Below are 19,649 nucleotides of genomic sequence, written 5' to 3'. Positions count from 1 at the left end.
AACTGTGAAAAAAAAAAACGATTCCGACGATAACGGATGTTTACAGCGACTTTTTGTGAATTGACTATCTTTAACACTAAACATACCGACACTTTGTATATACCTATTCATACCGCGAGCGGTCAAATGACGGTTTACACTGTTTTCGCTAAAACTTTCTTGTTTCTCAACCGATTTCTTTAAAATTTATAGTTTTGAAAAGCTTATAATGTGACTCAAATGTGTTTCTCAGACAGTTTTCTGCTACAATCAATTATTTTAAAGTTATTTTAAGTCCAATAAATTTTTTATGAAAAAACATGCTTCAGGAAAATTGCTATAAATCAGAAATTTAGTGCTCGAAAAAAATTTTACTTAGTGCCTGAGAAAGCTGAAGTTAGAAGCTATATGTTGCACATACGGAAATTTTTATCAAATTTTTTTTAAGATCATGCCCACAAAAAATGTTAAAAAGTTGTGTAAAACCCGTACTTTTCAATCAATCAACCGCCAAAGCTGTTCCTGTTACAGTAGAGAAAATTTAAAAAGTGAATTGGAAAGGGGACGTAATTTGTCACATTTTGGCATCTTTAGATTTTGTGAAATACGAAATACATAATTTATGACGAATTTGCAAAAGTAGCTGTTTTTCGAACTTTTTATCAATTCGGATTTTCGATACAATTCCTACACCTAAATTCAGCTTTGCACTGGATTTTGAGTATGTTATCGTAAGGTTTAGGTAAAAAAATTATATGCAAAAGAAAGAAAATTTCATACCGATTCTAGTGACGTGACTACTTTGGCGGTGCGATGCTTTCAAAAATACTCCGATTGGGAAGCACGTGCTTTACCAATCCATCGGGTTGGATGTATGGGTGAACGTAATTGCGCCTCTCGCTATTACTTCTCTCAGCCATTCAATTGATGTGGGACAAAGGGTCTAGAACGCACCTTTGAAGCTTTCCATAAAATATGCTCTTGGCTCATTTTCAACATCTTTCAATTTTCTTCTATTAAGCATCTGCTTTGTCTATCCGTCATTTAATTTCAATCTTTAATTCTTCTATCAAGAATTTTCGTAGTATCAAGTTCACCGCAATGCCATTAAACTTTCATAAAATAAAAATAAAGTAAATATATTTCTGAAAGTAAAACCAGAAAATTCGAGCGAATGCTCGTTTGTTTTTTCGTTTCCTTTCATCCGTCTTCGTGTGCAAAATAGCTTTGAGATATTACCACCCACTGCGCCCGTTTGCCAAGCAAAAATTTGTGCTGACTTCTCCAAATTCAGAAACTACTTCACTGTTTTATTTATCATATTTTTGCTAAGCATTGCACCGCCAATGCAGTTGCACCACTAGAACCGGTATAAAATAAGCTTTCTTTTGCATATAGTTTTATTGCCTAAACCTTACGTTAACATACTCAAAATCCAGTGCAAAGCTGAGCTTAGGTGTAGGAATTGTCTCAGAAAATCCGAATTGATAAATTCGAAAAACAGCTACTTTTGCAAATTCGTCATAAATTATATATTTCGTATTTCACAAAATCTAAAGATGCCAAAACGTGACAAATTACGTCCCCTTTCCAATTCACTTTTTAAATTTTCTCTACTGTAACAGGAACAGCTTTGGCGGTTGATTGATTGAAAAGTACGGGTTTTACACAACTTTTTAACATTTTTTGTGGGCATGATCTTAAAAAAAAATGATAAAAATTTCCGAATGTGCAACATATAGCTTCTAACTTCAGCTTTCTCAGGCACTAAGTGAATTTTTTTTCGAGCACTAAATTTCTGATTTATAGCAATTTTTCTGAAGCATGTTTTTTTCATAAAAAAATTATTGGACTTAAAATAACTTGAAAATAATTGATTATAGCAGAAAACTGTCTGAGAAACATATTTGAGTCACATTATAAGCTTTTCAAAACTATAAATTTTAAAGAAATCGGTTGAGAAACAAGAAAGTTATAGCGAAAACAGTGTAAACCGTCATTTGACCGCTCGCGGTATGAATAGGTATACCACATGCGTTTTTCGAAAACCACAACACTTAGAAAAAATTTAAAAACGCAAAAATACTTGCATTTTGAAAATAAAAATAGTCCTGTCATTAAATTGGCGAAAAAAAAATTATATAAGGCGTAATCATCCTTCAAAGTTTGGAAACCGTCATTTGACCGCCTCCGGTACGTTTAGTGTTAACTACGATGTCGAGTTGATGCTATGCGGTTCATTTATAGGTACCTATTTATAGGTAAACCGCATAGGAGTTGATGTGCATCTTTTTCGATTGCAAATTTCTCGTTAACTAGCTGACTCTTGACGACACACTCTAAATTGAAACAATTCTTACATTCGAAATAATCAGTTAAGAAAAGAACGGCGGTTAAAAATGAAGAAAAAAGGGATTATTTACAAAACACGAAAGTTGTATCAAACCCTAGAGCATTGCCGTACTAATGGCAAAAATAATATACTTAATGTAATAATAGTTATTGATTGATTGATTGAAGATTTATAAACTAACAAATAAACAGTACAAAAGGTCCACAACAAATCGCGAATGCCATAAAGATGGTGAAACGGCTAGGTAATAGAAAAAAAAATAGAACTTTAATATTAAAGTTGAGCCTGAGCTTCGAAAACTGTTTTGCTTAAAAAAAGGTTAAAAATACTATAGATTCAGATTTTTGGCTGTCATCGTAATTGAAGCACTTGTAAGTCGTTATTAAATCTTACGGTATGATTTATCTTCAGATTCACACGTTTGTAACAGTACTGGTAAATAAAAATTAATTCTTACGATATTGGCCCTTATTCTGCACCGCGCGTGGGGTGACGATAGCCGAGTCACCAGAGTCACTCGATTTATGGAGTCGCATTAAGCGGGCCACACACTACACCACATTTGTACAAATGCGATGAAATTCGATGACATTCTGTCGCTGTGAACACGATTTGCATCCTGTATGGTACTGCTTGAATAAGCGCGCAAACGGTTGGAGTAAAATCGGTCCGGATCGAAATATTTTGTACAAACCACTCTTTGTGGCATGCGTGTATGGTGCTGTTTGTACAAAATTCAGGCCATTTAATCAGTCCCAGCCGGGGTGGAGGTGGTTTTTGTTGTTGCTTTTGCTGTTTTCGCTAGCCATCGTTTGTGTTCGCGCGAAATTTGTTTGTATCGTGTGTGGGCGAGCATAGATCAAACAATCCTCGTGGAATCATCGAATTTGCCCAAGCCATTTGTGTAGTCTATGGCCCGCTTTAGGTGAGGATCACATACATTACTCACTTACATCGACTACCGGAAGGGTGACTAGACTATCGTCGCCTTACGCGTGGCGCAGAATAAGGGTCATTATTTCCCTCAAGATTCACACATTTGAAGTTTGTTTAGTACGCTCTAATAAGTACGTGTGCCCATGTTCCAGCCCAGCCGTTTACAATTTTGTCATGATTATTTTCCTTCACAAACTAATAGCAGTCATCGATTGTTCGGCAGCCCAAGTACCTATATATGTATATGTTAATCTTAAAAAGTTGCTTTTGTTGCTGGAATGCGTCTGTTTTGTCAGGTATATGTACAACATTTTATCAAAACAGAGGCAATACATAAATCCTACACGATGACTAGACCAATTCGATGCAATATGTAGCAGGAAATAAGCTGGACTATTTTATACGTTTATAAGGAACTGTAAATATTATCGACCCGAAGCGGATTAACATATAGGTAACTTACCCAGAATATCCAGACAAAACCGCATTAGCGACGCTTGTTTATTAGGCCCATCTTTTTCAGCTGCCGCAGAGCACATTTAGCAGCTGTGCACTTGGCAATGCGGTAATTGCGACCAATGCCGCGGAATGTTCCTTTGCCGAAAACTTCAACCGTGACGCGGACCCGGCGACCATCAGCCAGCTTTTCCGGTTTGCTGTGCACAAGAGATTGATTGTAAGTATTAATGACATTCCGTACAGATAAATAATAAAATATACCCGAATTTGGCCGTTTCCGGTTCAAGTTCCAATAGTTCTCTGATGGGAGATTTTGGAACAGAATTGCTGAACTGTTCTATTTCGGGTCCCATCATGCTGCAGTAAACCTGGAATAGGGAGAACATAGTTACGACTTTGTTAGTCAGTTCTGTTTTTTTTTTCAGAATATACTGTTCCGTTTCTGACAATCTGCCAGCACGGAAGAAGTCGACAAAAAATGACCGTTGAAAATAACTGGCAACACAAGTGAAAAATAACGGTCAGTTAAGAGAAAATTTCATACGATTCACACCTAAACCTCGTTTGTCTCTTAGTAATAAAGTTTTGAGTTTAATTACAAGTTTATTCATTCCAAAGTGGAACCGTCCTCTCCGATAGAAGAAATTCAAGCATTTCGACCCGACTCCGCCTGAATAAATTTCCGACCCGATCATCCGACACGCACGCCAACTCCAACCTTATACAGTCCACCCGCACTTTGTTCACCGCCCGAACATTGGTCCTGTTTCGAACCGGATTTGAACCGAAGGAAAGATGCCGCTCAACAGAACGCCCCCGAAAGGTTCCGCCAGAACAGATCCCGACGAAACGAACGATTTCCTTGGTTTTCCGAACGAACATAACCTCCAAAGCGACGGTTCCGAGTCCCCACGTAATCAAACTCAAACACTGTTCCCGAATCCGATGGTACCGCTTGAATCTTCCGAGCAGCCGGTCGCTGCTGTCGACGCCGAAACGATGAAGCAGCTTTCTTCACTGTTCCGCCAACGCAATCAAGTGTACCAAAAGGTAGCCCGAATCCACAGCGCAGTGAAGGGAATGCTCCTGGATTTACCGCAGCTGAAAGTTTACACCCGAAAACTGGAAGCAGCATACGGTGAATTCTCAAATTTCCACAGCCAAATAGTCGCCCTGTTACCCGCCGAAGACCTAACCTCACAAGAGGAAAACTACATCCGCTTCGAGCAGCTTTACGATTGGACATCCGCCAGCATCGAAGCCCAAATCATCGATCATCAACATCCTCCACCACATCCGCAAGTCATCGTGCACCAACAGCCGCTGAAAGCGCCATTCCCGACATTCGACGGTGAGTACACCAATTGGCCCAAATTCAAAGCGATGTTTCAGGATTTGATGGCTCAGTCGCGAGATTCCGATGCGATAAAGCTGTACCACCTGGACAAAGCGCTCATCGGAGCAGCCGCTGGCGTACTGGACGCCAAAACAATCAATGATGGGAATTACGCACACGCATGGAGGATCCTCACCGAAAGGTTTGAAAATCAACGCATCATCGTCGAGACCCACATCCGTGGCTTGCTGTCGCTGAAAAAGATGACATCCGAATCCTACAAGGAATTAAGAAACCTTCTCGACGAGTGCAGCAAGCATGTGGAGTGTCTGGAATATTTACAGCAAGAACTGACCGGAGTGTCCGAATTGATGATTGTTTTCTTGCTGACGTCTGCTTTGGATCCATCAACGCGAAAGGTATGGGAACAATCACTCAAGTCCGGAGAGTTGCCGAAATACCGATCCACGATTGCTTTCCTCAAGAGTCAGTGCCAAGTGTTGGAACGATGCGAATCCGTTTGCCCGATCCCAATTCCGAAACCATCTACAACCAAACAAACTCAACCGAAGGTCCCCAATCAGCGGTCGTACGCAGCAACCGCAGCGTTCGACAAACCGTCCATCCAATGTGCGTTTTGTGATGGCCCGCACCGAAATTTCCAATGCAACAAGCTGTCCATTCTACCCAGTGCCGAAAGAATGGAAAAGGTTCGAGCTTCCGGAGTGTGCTACAACTGCCTAACCAAGGGTCATCGCTCGAAGGATTGTCCATCAACCAAAAACTGCCAGAAGTGTGGTAAGCGACACCACACTCAGCTCCACGATGATCAACAACAACAACAACAACCGAAACCGATGGCTACACCCACCACCCAAATCGATGCCCCTTCTCAAGCCGCACAACAACCAACCGTTTCGTCCATGCCATGCAATTACACTGCTTCTCCCAAAACAGTGTTGTTGCTCACCGCTGTCGTTCACGTCCTGGATTACGACAACCAACCCCAAACCTGCCGAGTTCTCCTTGACAGTGGATCCCAGGTAAATTTCATCACCGATCAGCTGGCCAGCACGCTGCGTCTCGAAAAACGAAAGGTTGACGTTCCAATTGGTGGCATCAACGAAATTAAAACTGTCGCCCGCCACCTCGTCAAGGTTCACCTCCAATCACGCTGTAGTGATTTCCGCACCGAGCTAGAATGTCTAGTGATCCCGAAGTTGACTGGTCCGATTCCATCAACCAACATCGACATCACTGAGTGGCATTTCCCCCATGGTGTCCAATTAGCAGATCCAAACTTCTTCAAGCCCGAAAATCGATCTACTGATTGGAGCAGCGCTCTTTTTCAACATCCTCAAGACCGGCCATCTCATACTGGATCCCTATTTACCCGAACTCCGAGAGTCACACCTTGGTTGGCTTGTGACTGGTACCCTGACAACGAAATCCAACTATGAGCCCATCCAATATGCCCAACTAGCCTCGGTGGATTCCATCGAAAATTCCATCACCAGATTCTGGGAACTTGAGGAAGTTCCAACCGCTCCGAAAACGACAGCCGAAGAGCAGCAATGTGAGGAACATTTTGTTGCCACCCACACCCGTGATGTTTCCGGTAGGTACACCGTTCGATTGCCGTTGAAACCAAATGCCGACAAGCTGGACAGCTGCCGAAACCTAGCATTGAAAAGGTTTTTCATGCTGGAAAATCGCTTGCAACGAAATCCCGAACTGTGGTCCCAGTATGTTGAATTCATTCGTGAATATCAACTACTTGGTCACTGCCAAACAATCAACGAAGCCGACGACCCGCCCCAGCGTGGGAAATATTATCTTCCACATCACGCTGTACTTCGCCCCAGCAGCACCACCACAAAGTGCAGAGTGGTGTTCGATGGAAGCGCAAAATCATCCCCGTCTGGTCTTTCCCTGAACAACGTCCTCATCGTCGGCCCAGTGGTTCAAAACGATTTATTCAGCATTATGCTAAGGTTCCGCAAACATCGATACGTCTTTACGGCTGACATCGCCAAAATGTACCGACAAGTGCGAGTGCATCCCGACGACACTGGCTATCAACGTATTTTCTGGAGAGAAAACCCGAAACACCCCCTGCAAGTTCTAGAGTTGACAACCGTCACCTATGGGACCGCATCAGCTCCGTTTCAAGCAACCAGGTGCTTGATACAACTCGCCGACGACGAGGAAGACAAGTTTCCCAAAGCTGCTGACATTCTGAGACATGATTGCTATGTTGACGATATCATGTCTGGTTCCGACAACATCGACGACGTCATTGAAATTCAACGACAACTGAAGGCCATTCTACTGAAGGGTGGTTTTCCTGTCCACAAATGGTGCTCCAACTCAACCCAATTGCTCGAACACATCCCGGTGAATGAGCAAGAAACCACCAAACGTTACGACGAATTCGACATCAACGAAGCGATTAAGGTCCTAGGCGTACTGTGGGTGCCTAGTACTGATCAACTTTTAATTGCCCGATGCACTCCCCCGACAGTGAACGAAAAGCAGCCCACCACGAAACGAATTGTGTGTTCCGAAATCGCCAAATTGTTCGATCCATTGGGATTGATATCGCCAACCATCGTCATCGCCAAACTCCTGGTTCAACAACTTTGGCGAAAGAGGTTGGATTGGGACGATCACCTCGACAACGACAGCCTCAAGAATTGGAACGAGCTCCGAGAGTCACTGTCTCACCTGAACGAAGTTGTTATCCCCCGTCAAGTGACATTCAGCAACGCTGTGGCTTATGAGCTGCATGGTTTCGCCGACGCTTCTATGGTAGCATATGGTGCATGTGTCTACATACGAAGCATTTTCCCCGATGGTTCCTGTAAGGTTCGCTTGCTGAGTAGCAAATCGAAAGTCGCCCCCCTCCACGAATTGTCCATCCCAAGGAAAGAATTGTGTGCTGCAGTACTTCTAGTCAAATTGGTGACAAAGATTGTTTCCTTTATTGACATCAATTTTCGCCAAGTTCTACTTTGGTCCGACAGCCAAATCGTTTTGGCTTGGATAAAAAAACACCCCGACCGACTTGAGATTTTTGTGCGCAATCGAATTGCTGAAATTAATCTCCACACCCAACAAGAACAGTGGCATTACGTTCCATCGCAGTTCAATCCAGCCGATATTGTATCGAGAGGCCAACTGCCGTTTCCGCTGAGCCAAAATACGACGTGGTGGGAAGGCCCACAATTCCTGACCGAAGCAACTTTCATCGAAGAGCGCCCAGAAGACATCCCCGATGATGAATTGCCGGAGTTAAAAGTCAACTTGGTGACTACTCTGGCAACCAATCAAAAACCGTTGGACGTTTTCACCGATGTGAGCTGTTTCCGAAGGCTGCAACGAATTATCGCCTGGGTGTTGAGGTATCTGAACAACCGCCGCAAGCCAAAAGAGGAACGTGTGTTGCATCCGCATTTGACTATCGACGAGCTTCGAAATTCCATGTTGGTCATCGTTCGTGTTATTCAACATTTGGAATTTGACGACGAAATCAAACGAGTCCAAACAGGTGTCCCATGCAAAAGATTAGCAGCTCTCAATCCCATCCTATCCGACGGTCTTCTTCGAGTTGGTGGTCGACTGAGACATTCCAACTTGCCCGACGAATCAAAGCATCAGCTCATCCTACCAAACAACAATCCGGTCACAAAGCTACTGGTCCGAGCTTTGCATCTTGAGCTTCTCCATGTGGGTCCGAGTGGGCTCATCTCAGCGCTTAGACAACGTTTCTGGTTGCTCAACGCCCGTTCCACCGTTCGCAATGTAACACGGCAATGCATCAAGTGTTTCCGTGTGAATCCAACCAACGTCCAGCAACTAATGGGTGAATTGCCAAAGCAGCGTGTGGTGTTTTCCTCGCCGTTCAACATCACCGGAGTCGATTATGCTGGTCCAATCCAAGTGAAGCAAGGTAAATATCGTCCGAAGGCGGTCAAGGCTTACGTCTCGGTGTTCGTGTGCATGGCCACAAAAGCAATCCATCTGGAATTGGTGTCAGATTTGACGACCGATGCATTCATCGCTGCCCTGGAGAGGTTCATCAGCCGCCGAGGAATGGTTGCCGAATTGCATTCCGATAATGCAACCAACTTCAAAGGTGCCAGCAACGAACTCCATCAATTGTACCAGCAGTTCCAAGACCAGCAACAAGCCAACAAAATCGATAGGTTTTGCCAGTCCAAAGAAATCGGTTGGCATTTCATCCCGCCAAATGCTCCCGAGTTTGGTGGCCTTTGGGAGGCCGCTGTAAAGAGCACCAAATATCACCTGAAGCGAGTCATCGGAACCACTTTGTTGTCCTTCGAAGAAATGGCCACTTTGTTATGTAAAATCGAAGCAATCCTCAACTCCAGGCCTTTGTATGTGGTTTCTAACGATCCTGCTGATCCGGAGGTAATTTCGCCAGCCCATTTTCTTATCGGTCGACCATTGACGGCACCATCAGGCCCTACCTATTGTGATGAAAAAATAGGACGATTAAACAGATGGCAACATATTCAGCTTATGCGTGAACACTTTTGGAGAGCTTGGTCCAGGGACTATTTGTCATCTCTTCAGGTGCGGAAGAAGAACACATCCGTGCAAGATAACATCAAACCTGGCATGATCGTTATCCTCCATGACAACAACCGACCCCCCCTCGAATGGAAACTTGGCCGCATCACAGCTGTGTTCCCTGGCGATGATAATTTGGTTCGCGCCGTAGATGTCTTTAGCGAAGGTTCAACTTATCGTCGTGCTATCACCAAGATATCGCTCCTACCAATAGAGGACAACAAGTCACCACCCCCGGCCGGAATATGTTCCGTTTCTGACAATCTGCCAGCACGGAAGAAGTCGACAAAAAATGACCGTTGAAAATAACTGGCAACACAAGTGAAAAATAACGGTCAGTTAAGAGAAAATTTCATACGATTCACACCTAAACCTCGTTTGTCTCTTAGTAATAAAGTTTTGAATTTAATTACAAGTTTATTCATTCCAAAGTGGAACCGTCCTCTCCGATAGAAGAAATTCAAGCATTTCGACCCGACTCCGCCTGAATAAATTTCCGACCCGATCATCCGACACGCACGCCAACTGCAACCTTATACAGTCCACCCGCACTTTGTTCACCGCCCGAACATATACCTTCCATACTGCATCCAAGGACATGTTCGAATCGAGGAAAATAGCGCCAGCTACTGATTCAAACACGTCGCCTAAAGCTTTTGGAACTTCGACATCTTCCGCTTCATCGCATTCGTCCTCCGATATTAGATAATACTGTTGAAAAAAAAAAATAAGAAATACACTAAGTAGAATAATACTTTCCAAACATTTTTATTTCAAATTAAGTACCTCCTCGCTAATACTGTGCCCATTTTCCTGTTGTATCCGTACGAATCTATCAATGACTTCGTTTAGGCCTGGGGATAGGTGCCTGAAATACTTGTGGAAACCATGCCGCACCGCCAGCGAAGCAAATATGGTGTTGTTGACCAGAGCCGATCGCAGATCCGTCAGGGCGCCTGGTGAATGCTGGCGAGGATCTTCGTACAGATGTCTGGTTATTAGGTAATCGAGAACAGCATCCCCCAGGAATTCCAACCGTTGATAGCAGTCGGTTAGACGATTCGGACAATAGGAAGCATGAGTCATGGCTTGCAACAGGTAGGAACGGTCTCGAAATCTGTATCCCAAAATGGCTTCGAATTTATCATACCCGTCTAAGAGATGATTCAGGGTCGCGATAGGATTTGGAGCGTACGTAAGTAAAGGTGATTTAGGAGCATTCCAGTAGCCGTATACCGATTGAAACAGCTGACCATCTTTCTCGTAGCTACTAGAGCTACCTGGTATGCGTGGTTTAGTAGGATCATACGGTACTTCGGACACCGGAAGAACTCTGATACCCAGCCAAGCCATCAACAGTAAAGCACCACGTGGACCGCATTCTATCAGATATGCTCCAATCAGAGCTTCCACGCAATCTGCCACGGATTTATCGGGAATGCTATGCTGTGTAACTAAATTGTAAGGAATGAAGCAGGCAAAGTAGTCAGAATTCTTGATGAACTCGTCGTTCCGTACTTCCAGTTGTTGAATTTCCTTCATCTGCTCACCTTCTTCGTTATCTGACTAAAGATTCAGGCAATAAATATAACCGGTTAAAAAATTACCCACGAAAAATAAAAAATCAAAACTTACATCATCAAGCAGATCTAGAGCTTGAGCGCGATCTTTGACTAGCTTACAAATTTCTTCACTGGAAAGTTGTTTTATGTCGGGTAAGTCGGCTAGGTTCCAGTAACAAGCAGGGATCTGTGCAAAATTCATGATGTTTTATTGAATGAAAACTGCATGGACGTGCGTAAGGGACTTCTAAGTTATCCTTGGCAAAAGCCATTGGGAATTCAAAATTAAATGAAAAGATGAAAAGCTCGGTGGGGGAGATTCAAGTGGAAAAGATAACCTAAATCTACATATAACTTGCAAACCGCAGTGTCTTAAAAAATCTTACCTTTGCATCGATAAGCGCCTGTTCAAGTTCCTTGGGCACGTAGTAGCACGGGGGCAGCCAATTATCATGCGGTTCAAACTTGGTCGCTATCATACTCTCACCCAACACTTTCCGACGACCGAGCCGGTAGAGATTTAGATTCGATACCTGTTTCGATCGCAAGTGACTGAGCTTACCTTCGTGCACGTTCTCGTAGGTGCAATAGAGATAAGTAGTGATGGCGTACTTCAAAAATGAATCTCCTATAGTTTCCAACCGCTCTAAATTGATCCCATCGTTGGCATTTGACATTGTAAGCGCTTGTAGAATTATGCTTGGACTTGGCCCTGGATGATTCTCCAAATTTGGCTGGTAGTCAAAGCTAAAGTCATTTAATTCGTGGACTTCGCTTGTGTCGACGTATTCTTCGATTGCATTCAAATGTACACCAGATTTTTCTCTTGACAATTTTCCAGGAACTTCATTTACAAACGGATTATCAATGCACAGTGTTATGCTTTTTTCATTACTGGAACCAAGTTTTAACAAATGTTCATCATTGAAATGATCAAAAATATCTCCTGTTCCCATTACATCATACGTTTCGGGAAAATATAGTTTGTTAATTTCATAGAAACTATCCAGCGTCAAATATCTCGATCCATCACTTGCGCTTTTTATATAACGTTCAACGACTTCCGGACTTGCATAAGGAAACAAATCAAGAATATTTTGATTGTCGATACCCTGAGTTTTCGCAGGACTTTTCAGTAAGCTTTGTATGCTCAAAGTATCATCATATTTTACTAAAGCTCCACAACTTCTGAGATGACGTTTGAACTCAGTGGTTGATTTGCCAAACTCTGCTGCATGCATTTCGGCGATACTCTGCAAATCTTCACTTTTAGTACAATCGAAGCCACTACCAATGTTTTTCGAATTTTGATACAACTGCTCGTTAATATTGATGCTGTTTAAAATATCTCTCTGCTTCTGTCGTTTCAATATATCATCCTCCGATTCAATGGCCTCAGCAACGTTATCAGATTTAAATTCAATTTTCAAACCATACTCTTCCTCGGAATTGGCCACGCTGCCATTATCAAACTCATCATCCGAACCGAATGAAGCTTCTGAATCAGTATAATACCGAGCCTCGTTACCGTTTGTTACCTTCGTTCTAACATCCCATGATGTTGGCGATCCGTATCGTATGTTAGCTGTAATTGTACCAATTAATCATATTCCGACATTTATAAAAACTGGATCTTACTTTTATTTCTCGAGCACATCTCTATATTTGAAGGCAATCCCCAATTTTCGTCGTCGCTCATTGCATCAATCCGTACACTTTCTGCCATTTCATTAGACCACGTACCAATTTGGAAGCTGTCTCCTTTAAGTTTTTCCTCGGCTTCTTCCAGTAAATCGTTGGCAGTTTTTTCTTGTCCATCTAACGGTGGTTCAGGCTCTTTAGGCTCTTCCAATTTGGTTTCGCTTTCATTTTCCATCTTTATCTCCTCACATTCGACTGTTTCATTACGAACAACTTCCACTACCTCTTCCAAAGCACACAGTTTAGCATCTCTAGACTTTTTCAGTACATCTGCTAAACTCCAGCCAAAGTTCAAAATGGGCCACTCGAAGTTCCCGTTTGAAAGGTTTGCCACACCCAGCCCAAGATCCCTTGCCACTTCTTTGCGAATTTCGTCAGCTAGTAACAACGCGTTGATTCGATACAATATACAGGGCAAGCACACCGCAGCGCGCCAAAGTGAAGCCGAAAACGGATGAATGGTACAAAGCTCTGGCACGAGAATCTGTTTTTGTTCGAGATTTTCACGCTTAGCACGTTTCGTTTCCTCTGAACTCGTGGGTAAAGCGACACCTTTACGATTAACGTATCTGAAATGGAGTGATTTATCAGTACTGAGGACTTATGTCGGTTTAAGATATCACGGTTATTATATAAAGTACATATTCATGGAAAATTACCATTTTTGAATAAAATGTGGAAAATAATACCAACACCGTTAAGCTTCGGCTTCACAACCATTTCTAATCGTTGAACGTTTAAAGAAATAAACTATCAAACAATTCTAAACACATAAATAGCCCTATTATATTATCTCACGACACTACAGTAGTATTTGAGGCTTACTGATGTGAAAAGATTTTAATTAGTTACAACACAACCTACCTTGGCGTGAGAAAGTTCAAACGAGCGCTTGTATGATCGACGTCTAGTAAGGGTTGCTTGCAGTTCTGTATCTGAATGTTGTATTTCTTGTGATAATATTCCTCAAATGTACTATAGTTCAATCCTGGGAAGGAACTTTTCGGTGACAGGTGGTAGCATATCTCTGCAACATAGAAATACTGCGGCTGGTCTTGGTTCCGATACCACGGCATGACGACAGCATCCTTAAAATTGCTGCTATCAAAGCAATAGCTTTTACGGATATCGTCTGATACAAACGTTGGCATCTTATCCACATTTTTGGCGATTACGTCAATGAATTCCCAATCCACATTTACGGTGCCGTTGTCTCGTGTTATGGTTGGAACGATGAAGAAACAATTCTCTGTTGCTTCTGGATCGTATAACATGAGATATTTTTGCAACCGTAATACTTTGGTGAATGTATAGTTAATAAATAAATTTATTTTATCCAACTGCTGCTGATTGAGAACAGTTCTCTCACTACATAGATTAAGTGCTACTTTTACCTCCCCTGAGCGCGTAAATATTGGAAAGGCGCTGACTTTAGGAATAAGTTTTGTTGTGAGAATGCCAAAACCTTGGGGAGAATCTTCTGGAGGATATATTTTACGCCCACGAGTATTTTGCTCTTCTGGTATTGGGCACTGCAACGTCATGTTGATATGGTAAAGATAGACTTGGGAACCAATAGTTGGCCGACATTCGGAAAATGCTGATGCAATCTGTAAACAAAAACAGGTTAGTGTTCGATTTTTTTAAAAGTACATTATTCAAAAGCATACCCTTTTATAGTAATACTGTCTTCGTTTGGTCGTTCCCGGGCGGGGTTCACTGTTTTCACTGACGATTTGTGCATCGATTTGTTCCAACTCAAAGTCTTCCCAGTCAGCTTCAAACGCACGAAACGATTCTTTACCTATTGGCTGAAGAGTGTCGTCTAGCTCCCCTGCCTTAAACAGCACTCGACACGCAATGTAGGCCGCTATGCGCCGAGCTAAGATCTCTGTTGGCATCGGTAAACCCTTGAAAATGAAGATGAAAAATGATCGAACTCGTCTCATCTCCAAAGTCAGAGCTCCGGTCTTGGATAACTTTTACATAACTACCCAAAAATGTGTTGTCCTACCTATCAATGAAATAACCTACGGAATTACGAATGATCAAAGCAGCCCTTCGATGTTCGAGAAGAGAATTTACAGAAACAATATGAATACAACAAGTTCAAATTCGTCTAACAGTAAGAGGGATTCGATCCGTACATCATCGTCTGAATCCATAATTCGCTTGCTGAAGGAACACCGCGAAGCGATACAAAATGTTGCAAAACAATGCATGCCGATGCGCGATTTAGATGAATTTGGCGCAAATCTGCGTAAATGCGCTTCTACGCTCGGAACTGCGAAACCAATTCCTTTATCGTCCAGCAGCTGCACCACGTTTGTACCACATCACATTTACACTATTGATGAGCAGACCGAGCATTCAAACGTGTCCCTACGTAAATCAAGCAGTAAGGATTCGAGCAATGAAGAGTTAAGACAACGCTTGCAACGCTTAAGGCAGCTTTCAGCGGCTGCTAGAAACGTTCAAAGACCAATCAGTCGGCGGGGATCTTTGAGGTAAACGTCTTATTTTTTAAGTAATTGCTACAATAAACAGTTTTTTTTTAAATGCAGCACATCTCCAGCGATCGTAACAGCACGCATAAACTATCATGAAAGTATCGTTAATAAATTTGAGCTTATTGATCGATTTCTTCAAGATCAAGACCAGATTGAGCAAGAAAATGCCAAAACTAGCGAAGGTGAATCATTAATGTCGATCACTCAGCGGTACAATCATCGATCTCAATCGAGCATAGAAAAGAATCGTGTGATCAAAAGCCTTTGTTGTAGTTGTATATAGAATATTATAAGAAATAATCGAACAGCATAGAGCAAATAAAGACTCCTGGTGGAGGATAACTTAATAAATAAAGTCGTTTGAATACGGGCCTAGTTCCCTCCCACAAAGAAAAAATCCTACTTACCAAAACATCTTCTTTAAGAGGCGAGTTGATTGGCAGTCTGATGGTATACTGAAACAACGTGTGGCCATTTCGTATGGTTTTTGCACAGCGCCATAGTGGTGTCAGCTTGGTGAATGTATCGCTGGGTAGTTTGGCACAGTATTTGTTGATCATTTGTATGGCATTTGCAAGGCTTAATGAGTTACTGTTTTCTTCCGTTTCGGGCAATGGTCGATAAATTTCTAGACAATGATTGAAACCGTCCGCGTACAGTTGTTCCTTTTCCGGTGGTTCCCCATTTTCGCATTTTTGTAAAAGCAGTTTCTCCATCTCCATGTATATGGCGATTTTTTCTATCAGCTCATTCGTGTTGTTTTCCATAATTTGAAGACAGGGTTTTTGAGCCATTGGTATTACGTTGGGAACAGTTTGAGTTAGACAGAAACATTCAGCACTATCATTAGTATTCGAATCTTGCTCAGCACTATCGCCTTCTTCACTAGTGGATTCTGGGGCTTCCAAAATACGCTCATGTGTACAACTACTAAACAGATTTCGTTCTTCGTCTGTGTCCATTAGATTCATTTTTGGCGTAACGAAAAGTACGTGGTAAGCTGATGCAGCTCGGGCACGTCCTTTACATTGCACATAAGATCGATAACTGGCTGGTTCATCCCAGCGTATAACGAGATTACACTTTGGCAGATCGATTCCTTCCTCTAGAACGGATGTTCCTATCAATAAGTTGCACTCATGCATTCGAAATCTTTTTAGTACCTCTTCCTGTTTTCGATGCTCAACTTCGGCTTCTTTAGGCTCCGTTACCGGATTTGCCGATTTGTCAACCGTATACTGGACATTGATGTACGATAGTAAAGGGTCCGAACGTATACTCTCATAAAACAAACTATATAGTATCTTTGTAGTGAACTTAGAATCACAGAAGATCAACGCGCATAGTGCGTCAGGATCGTTTTGGTTATTGTTCGATCGATTTTGACGATTGCCGAAACCAGCCTTTTTTCGATGACGCATGTGACGGAAGCCGTTTTTCGAAGGCGATTTCAAATGCTTTCCCGGCTTTACTGGTGATTCTTCCGGTTTGCTGGGAGCCTCTGAAATTTTGTGTACGGAAGTTTTCAAGTGTTCAATTCTTTCCGAGATAGTATCGATGTGTTTGCTGACTTGGTTAACATCTTCACTAAGCTTTTTAAAATCTACTGACTTAATTTCGTGCAGCAAAGTTTGGCAAGATTCTAATTGGCACGCTGGATACTCTATATTATAATTGGGCGTTGCTACCACTGATCGCCTTCGATTGTCCTTTGTTTTGTGTTCTTCCGGTCGAAACAAGCGGAATAATTCTAAAATTCTTAATACTTTCGGCGAAGAATGAGCCTCTATTTTTTCTTTTTCCGTTGCATACTTTTGAAAAATGTTATCGCAAAAGGAACGAATCTGAACAAGAACGGTAGAAACGAGACACAACAAAAGGAAATGTCGCTCGTAGGGCGTTTTGATTTTTTGTTTTTCTATTTGTATGATCAAGGCTAGCGCAGCACGATCAGCACACCAGGGACCCATTTCGTCTAATACAGCCAGAAAGTTGCCAAGATATTTTAGCGGATCAGTTTTTGGATCGGGGATGTTTTTTAATTCTTCGAGAAATTCATCGTCTTCGTAAATTTCAGAAGGATCATAGCGATGATCTTTAATGAACGAAATTTGAGTAAGGACTAGTTGTTTCAGATGCTGAATCAATTCTGAGGGTTTAGAAGGAGCGCACTGTAGAATAATTTCTTTTGGTTTTGTGCAATATCTGAAAAATTTATAATGTATGAAATTTTGATCGAGATTTCATAACTATCGAATTTACCTTAGAACTGTAACAATATCGCTAGCAGACTCAGCCTTACAATGCAAACAATGCTCTAGTTGTTCTAGCTCTGCACTCAAGAGCCCAGGAGCACATCCAGCATTATGGAGCGGACCAGCCAGACCTAGTATTTTTGGCTTAACATTACAGGCTTTGTAATATTCGCTAAATAAGTCAGAGATTTCAACACTTCCGTAGATTTTATGACATTCATCAATAACTAGAAGATTGACCTCATCCAGATCCAGATAACCACAAACCAACGCATCCAAACAACGCTGGCCGCTAGTAATGATAACTTCGTAATCCTCTATTATTTGATCCCAATCGAGCTCCTCATCCTGTGGTCCATCGTCCACGAGGATCACTTTCAGATCCGTTAAGTTGTAGATAAGATTAAATATGGAACTGTTGCTGGTGATGTAAACCGTTCGCTTACGGTTTTCAGAGCTTCGCAACTGAAATCCAAGCTCGTGAATCAACTTAAGGGCAATAAATTCTTTGGAGGAATTGTGAGCGAGGCATAGGATAACGTTGCGCTCTCGAGCAGCGGCCAAAAGCTCCACCTGGTAGTCTCGTGGCGTTAAAGCTGTGGTATGGATGTTGTCGGTCCAGTGAAAAGCCATTATTCTGCTGACGGCAGTTGAACATTACCATTGCCCTAAGACCGGTTTCTTTACAAGTTGCGATGGTGCCGCTCAGTTGTTTAACAATGAGCTTTTGTACCCGACTCGCTGAAGTAAACTGTGTATTTTGTGCACCTAGACACTTCATAGATCACAACTTTGAAAGATTAAGGTAAAATCACTTAATTTTTAATATAAATTGTAACTAAAAATTTTCCGCAAATATGTTGCATGCGTTTTGTTTACACAATTTGGAATTATTTCACGCTCAAAGAAATGTAGCCGCGTTAGCGTATAAACCAACAAAAAATAAGGACTACACACAAAACAACAATAACCTAAAATTAGGATAGCCAGCGTTTCGCAACGATCACAGCAAAGTTCATCTGCAGTGCACTGCCGTTGGACGTATAATTGTCACATGTGACATTTCTACGTTTTTCACTTTTTGATGCCAATCGTCATAATTTGATACGTATTATTAAAATTCTTTGTCGAAACATAAAGTTTATTCTAGAAATTTCAAGAAAAATTCAAAGTCAATTTGTCACACTGGGACAAATGGACGCATAACTGTCACACTGAGACGATTGGACGCATATTTGTCACACTCTAGAAAAGACCGTGTTATAACTTTGGAGCGTCTTAATAGAATTTCACCAAACTTGGCATACGTGTTCTTGATAGTCGGGAAGGGATCACGGAGATATAAAGAGGGGGCGGGTCACTGTTTTCGCGACATCCCAGCATGTGCAAGAAAAACTCTGCAAACTGCTTCGGGTTCGTTGCTGGCGCTTGGAAGAGTGCATGCAAACGTACCTGCTTCTTCATTCTCTTTTGTGCCTTGGTACGTATCGCACCTATTTTGTTGAGATCTGATCTGAGCAAATTCTAATCTTCTTTTATCGTGTTCTACTTTCACGGATAATGTCCACCGACGGAGAACCGCTCCCTGGAAAAGAACGTCGGATCAGGAAATATCCGGATTCGTATGTTGGTCCGTTCATTGTGATTGCGGAATCAACCAAAGGATCCAATTTAGCAACCGGCAAAATTGCTAAAGTGATCATGAAGAAATACAAAGAAGATTACGTTCGTGCTACACCAATGTCGAAAACGAAACTAAAAATATTGATGCGAACAAAAGAAGCTGCGAACTCGCTTGTGGAAAAAGTGAGCGATGACCTTCGTTTTGTTATCCCTCAACGATTAGTGGAATGTTTGGGAGTTGCCTACATCGATATCGATGTTGATGATGATGAATTGGCCATGGCTCGTGCTTTCGAGAAAAATAAATTAATTCAACAGGGGAACCCTGAGATGATTGAA

General features: G+C 42.1%; 2 protein-coding genes across 4 annotated transcripts; one reads left to right on the top strand and one right to left on the bottom strand.

Moving 5' to 3' along the window:
- Nucleotides 1-2,708: 2,708 nt before the first annotated feature.
- On the bottom strand, nucleotides 2,709-18,595 carry LOC129740019 (endoribonuclease Dcr-1). Of its 3 annotated transcripts, XM_055731609.1 has the most exons (12): nucleotides 17,695-18,595; nucleotides 15,840-17,637; nucleotides 14,593-14,832; nucleotides 13,787-14,532; nucleotides 12,860-13,491; nucleotides 11,608-12,806; nucleotides 11,295-11,408; nucleotides 10,446-11,225; nucleotides 10,236-10,370; nucleotides 3,989-4,095; nucleotides 3,732-3,924; nucleotides 2,709-3,661 (listed from the first exon to the last, which is right to left on the bottom strand). In XM_055731609.1, exons 1-11 carry the CDS (start codon nucleotides 18,318-18,320, stop codon nucleotides 3,756-3,758), a joined length of 6,546 nt encoding a protein of 2,181 aa, XP_055587584.1. In that variant the 5' UTR covers nucleotides 18,321-18,595; the 3' UTR covers nucleotides 2,709-3,661; nucleotides 3,732-3,755. The 3 variants fall into 3 exon arrangements, with proteins under 3 accessions (XP_055587584.1, XP_055587578.1, XP_055587591.1); XM_055731603.1 differs by having other exon boundaries at nucleotides 2,709-3,924; XM_055731616.1 differs by lacking the exon at nucleotides 11,295-11,408 and having other exon boundaries at nucleotides 2,709-3,924.
- On the top strand, nucleotides 10,236-15,782 carry LOC129740041 (uncharacterized). The gene is made up of 2 exons (XM_055731625.1): nucleotides 10,236-15,429; nucleotides 15,487-15,782. Exons 1-2 carry the CDS (start codon nucleotides 14,795-14,797, stop codon nucleotides 15,713-15,715), a joined length of 864 nt encoding a protein of 287 aa, XP_055587600.1. The 5' UTR covers nucleotides 10,236-14,794; the 3' UTR covers nucleotides 15,716-15,782.
- Nucleotides 18,596-19,649: the final 1,054 nt, after the last annotated feature.

The sequence above is a fragment of the Uranotaenia lowii genome, chromosome 1, assembly GCF_029784155.1.
Source record: "Uranotaenia lowii strain MFRU-FL chromosome 1, ASM2978415v1, whole genome shotgun sequence".
NCBI classification, from domain to species: domain Eukaryota; kingdom Metazoa; phylum Arthropoda; class Insecta; order Diptera; family Culicidae; genus Uranotaenia; species Uranotaenia lowii.
This window is presented reverse-complemented; position numbering and strand designations above follow the sequence as displayed.

Coding starts and splice junctions, on each gene's coding strand:
- LOC129740041 (XM_055731625.1), top strand. CDS start 14,795: ATGCGCCGAGCTAAGATCTCTGTTGGCATCGGTAAACCCTTGAAAATG. Junction 15,430..15,486: donor AGTCGGCGGGGATCTTTGAG/GTAAACGTCTTA, acceptor TTTTAAATGCAG/CACATCTCCAGCGATCGTAA.
- LOC129740019 (XM_055731603.1), bottom strand. CDS start 18,320: ATGGCTTTTCACTGGACCGACAACATCCATACCACAGCTTTAACGCCA. Junction 12,807..12,859: donor GATGTGCTCGAGAAATAAAA/GTAAGATCCAGT, acceptor GTACAATTACAG/CTAACATACGATACGGATCG. Junction 11,226..11,294: donor CTCTAGATCTGCTTGATGAT/GTAAGTTTTGAT, acceptor CTGAATCTTTAG/TCAGATAACGAAGAAGGTGA.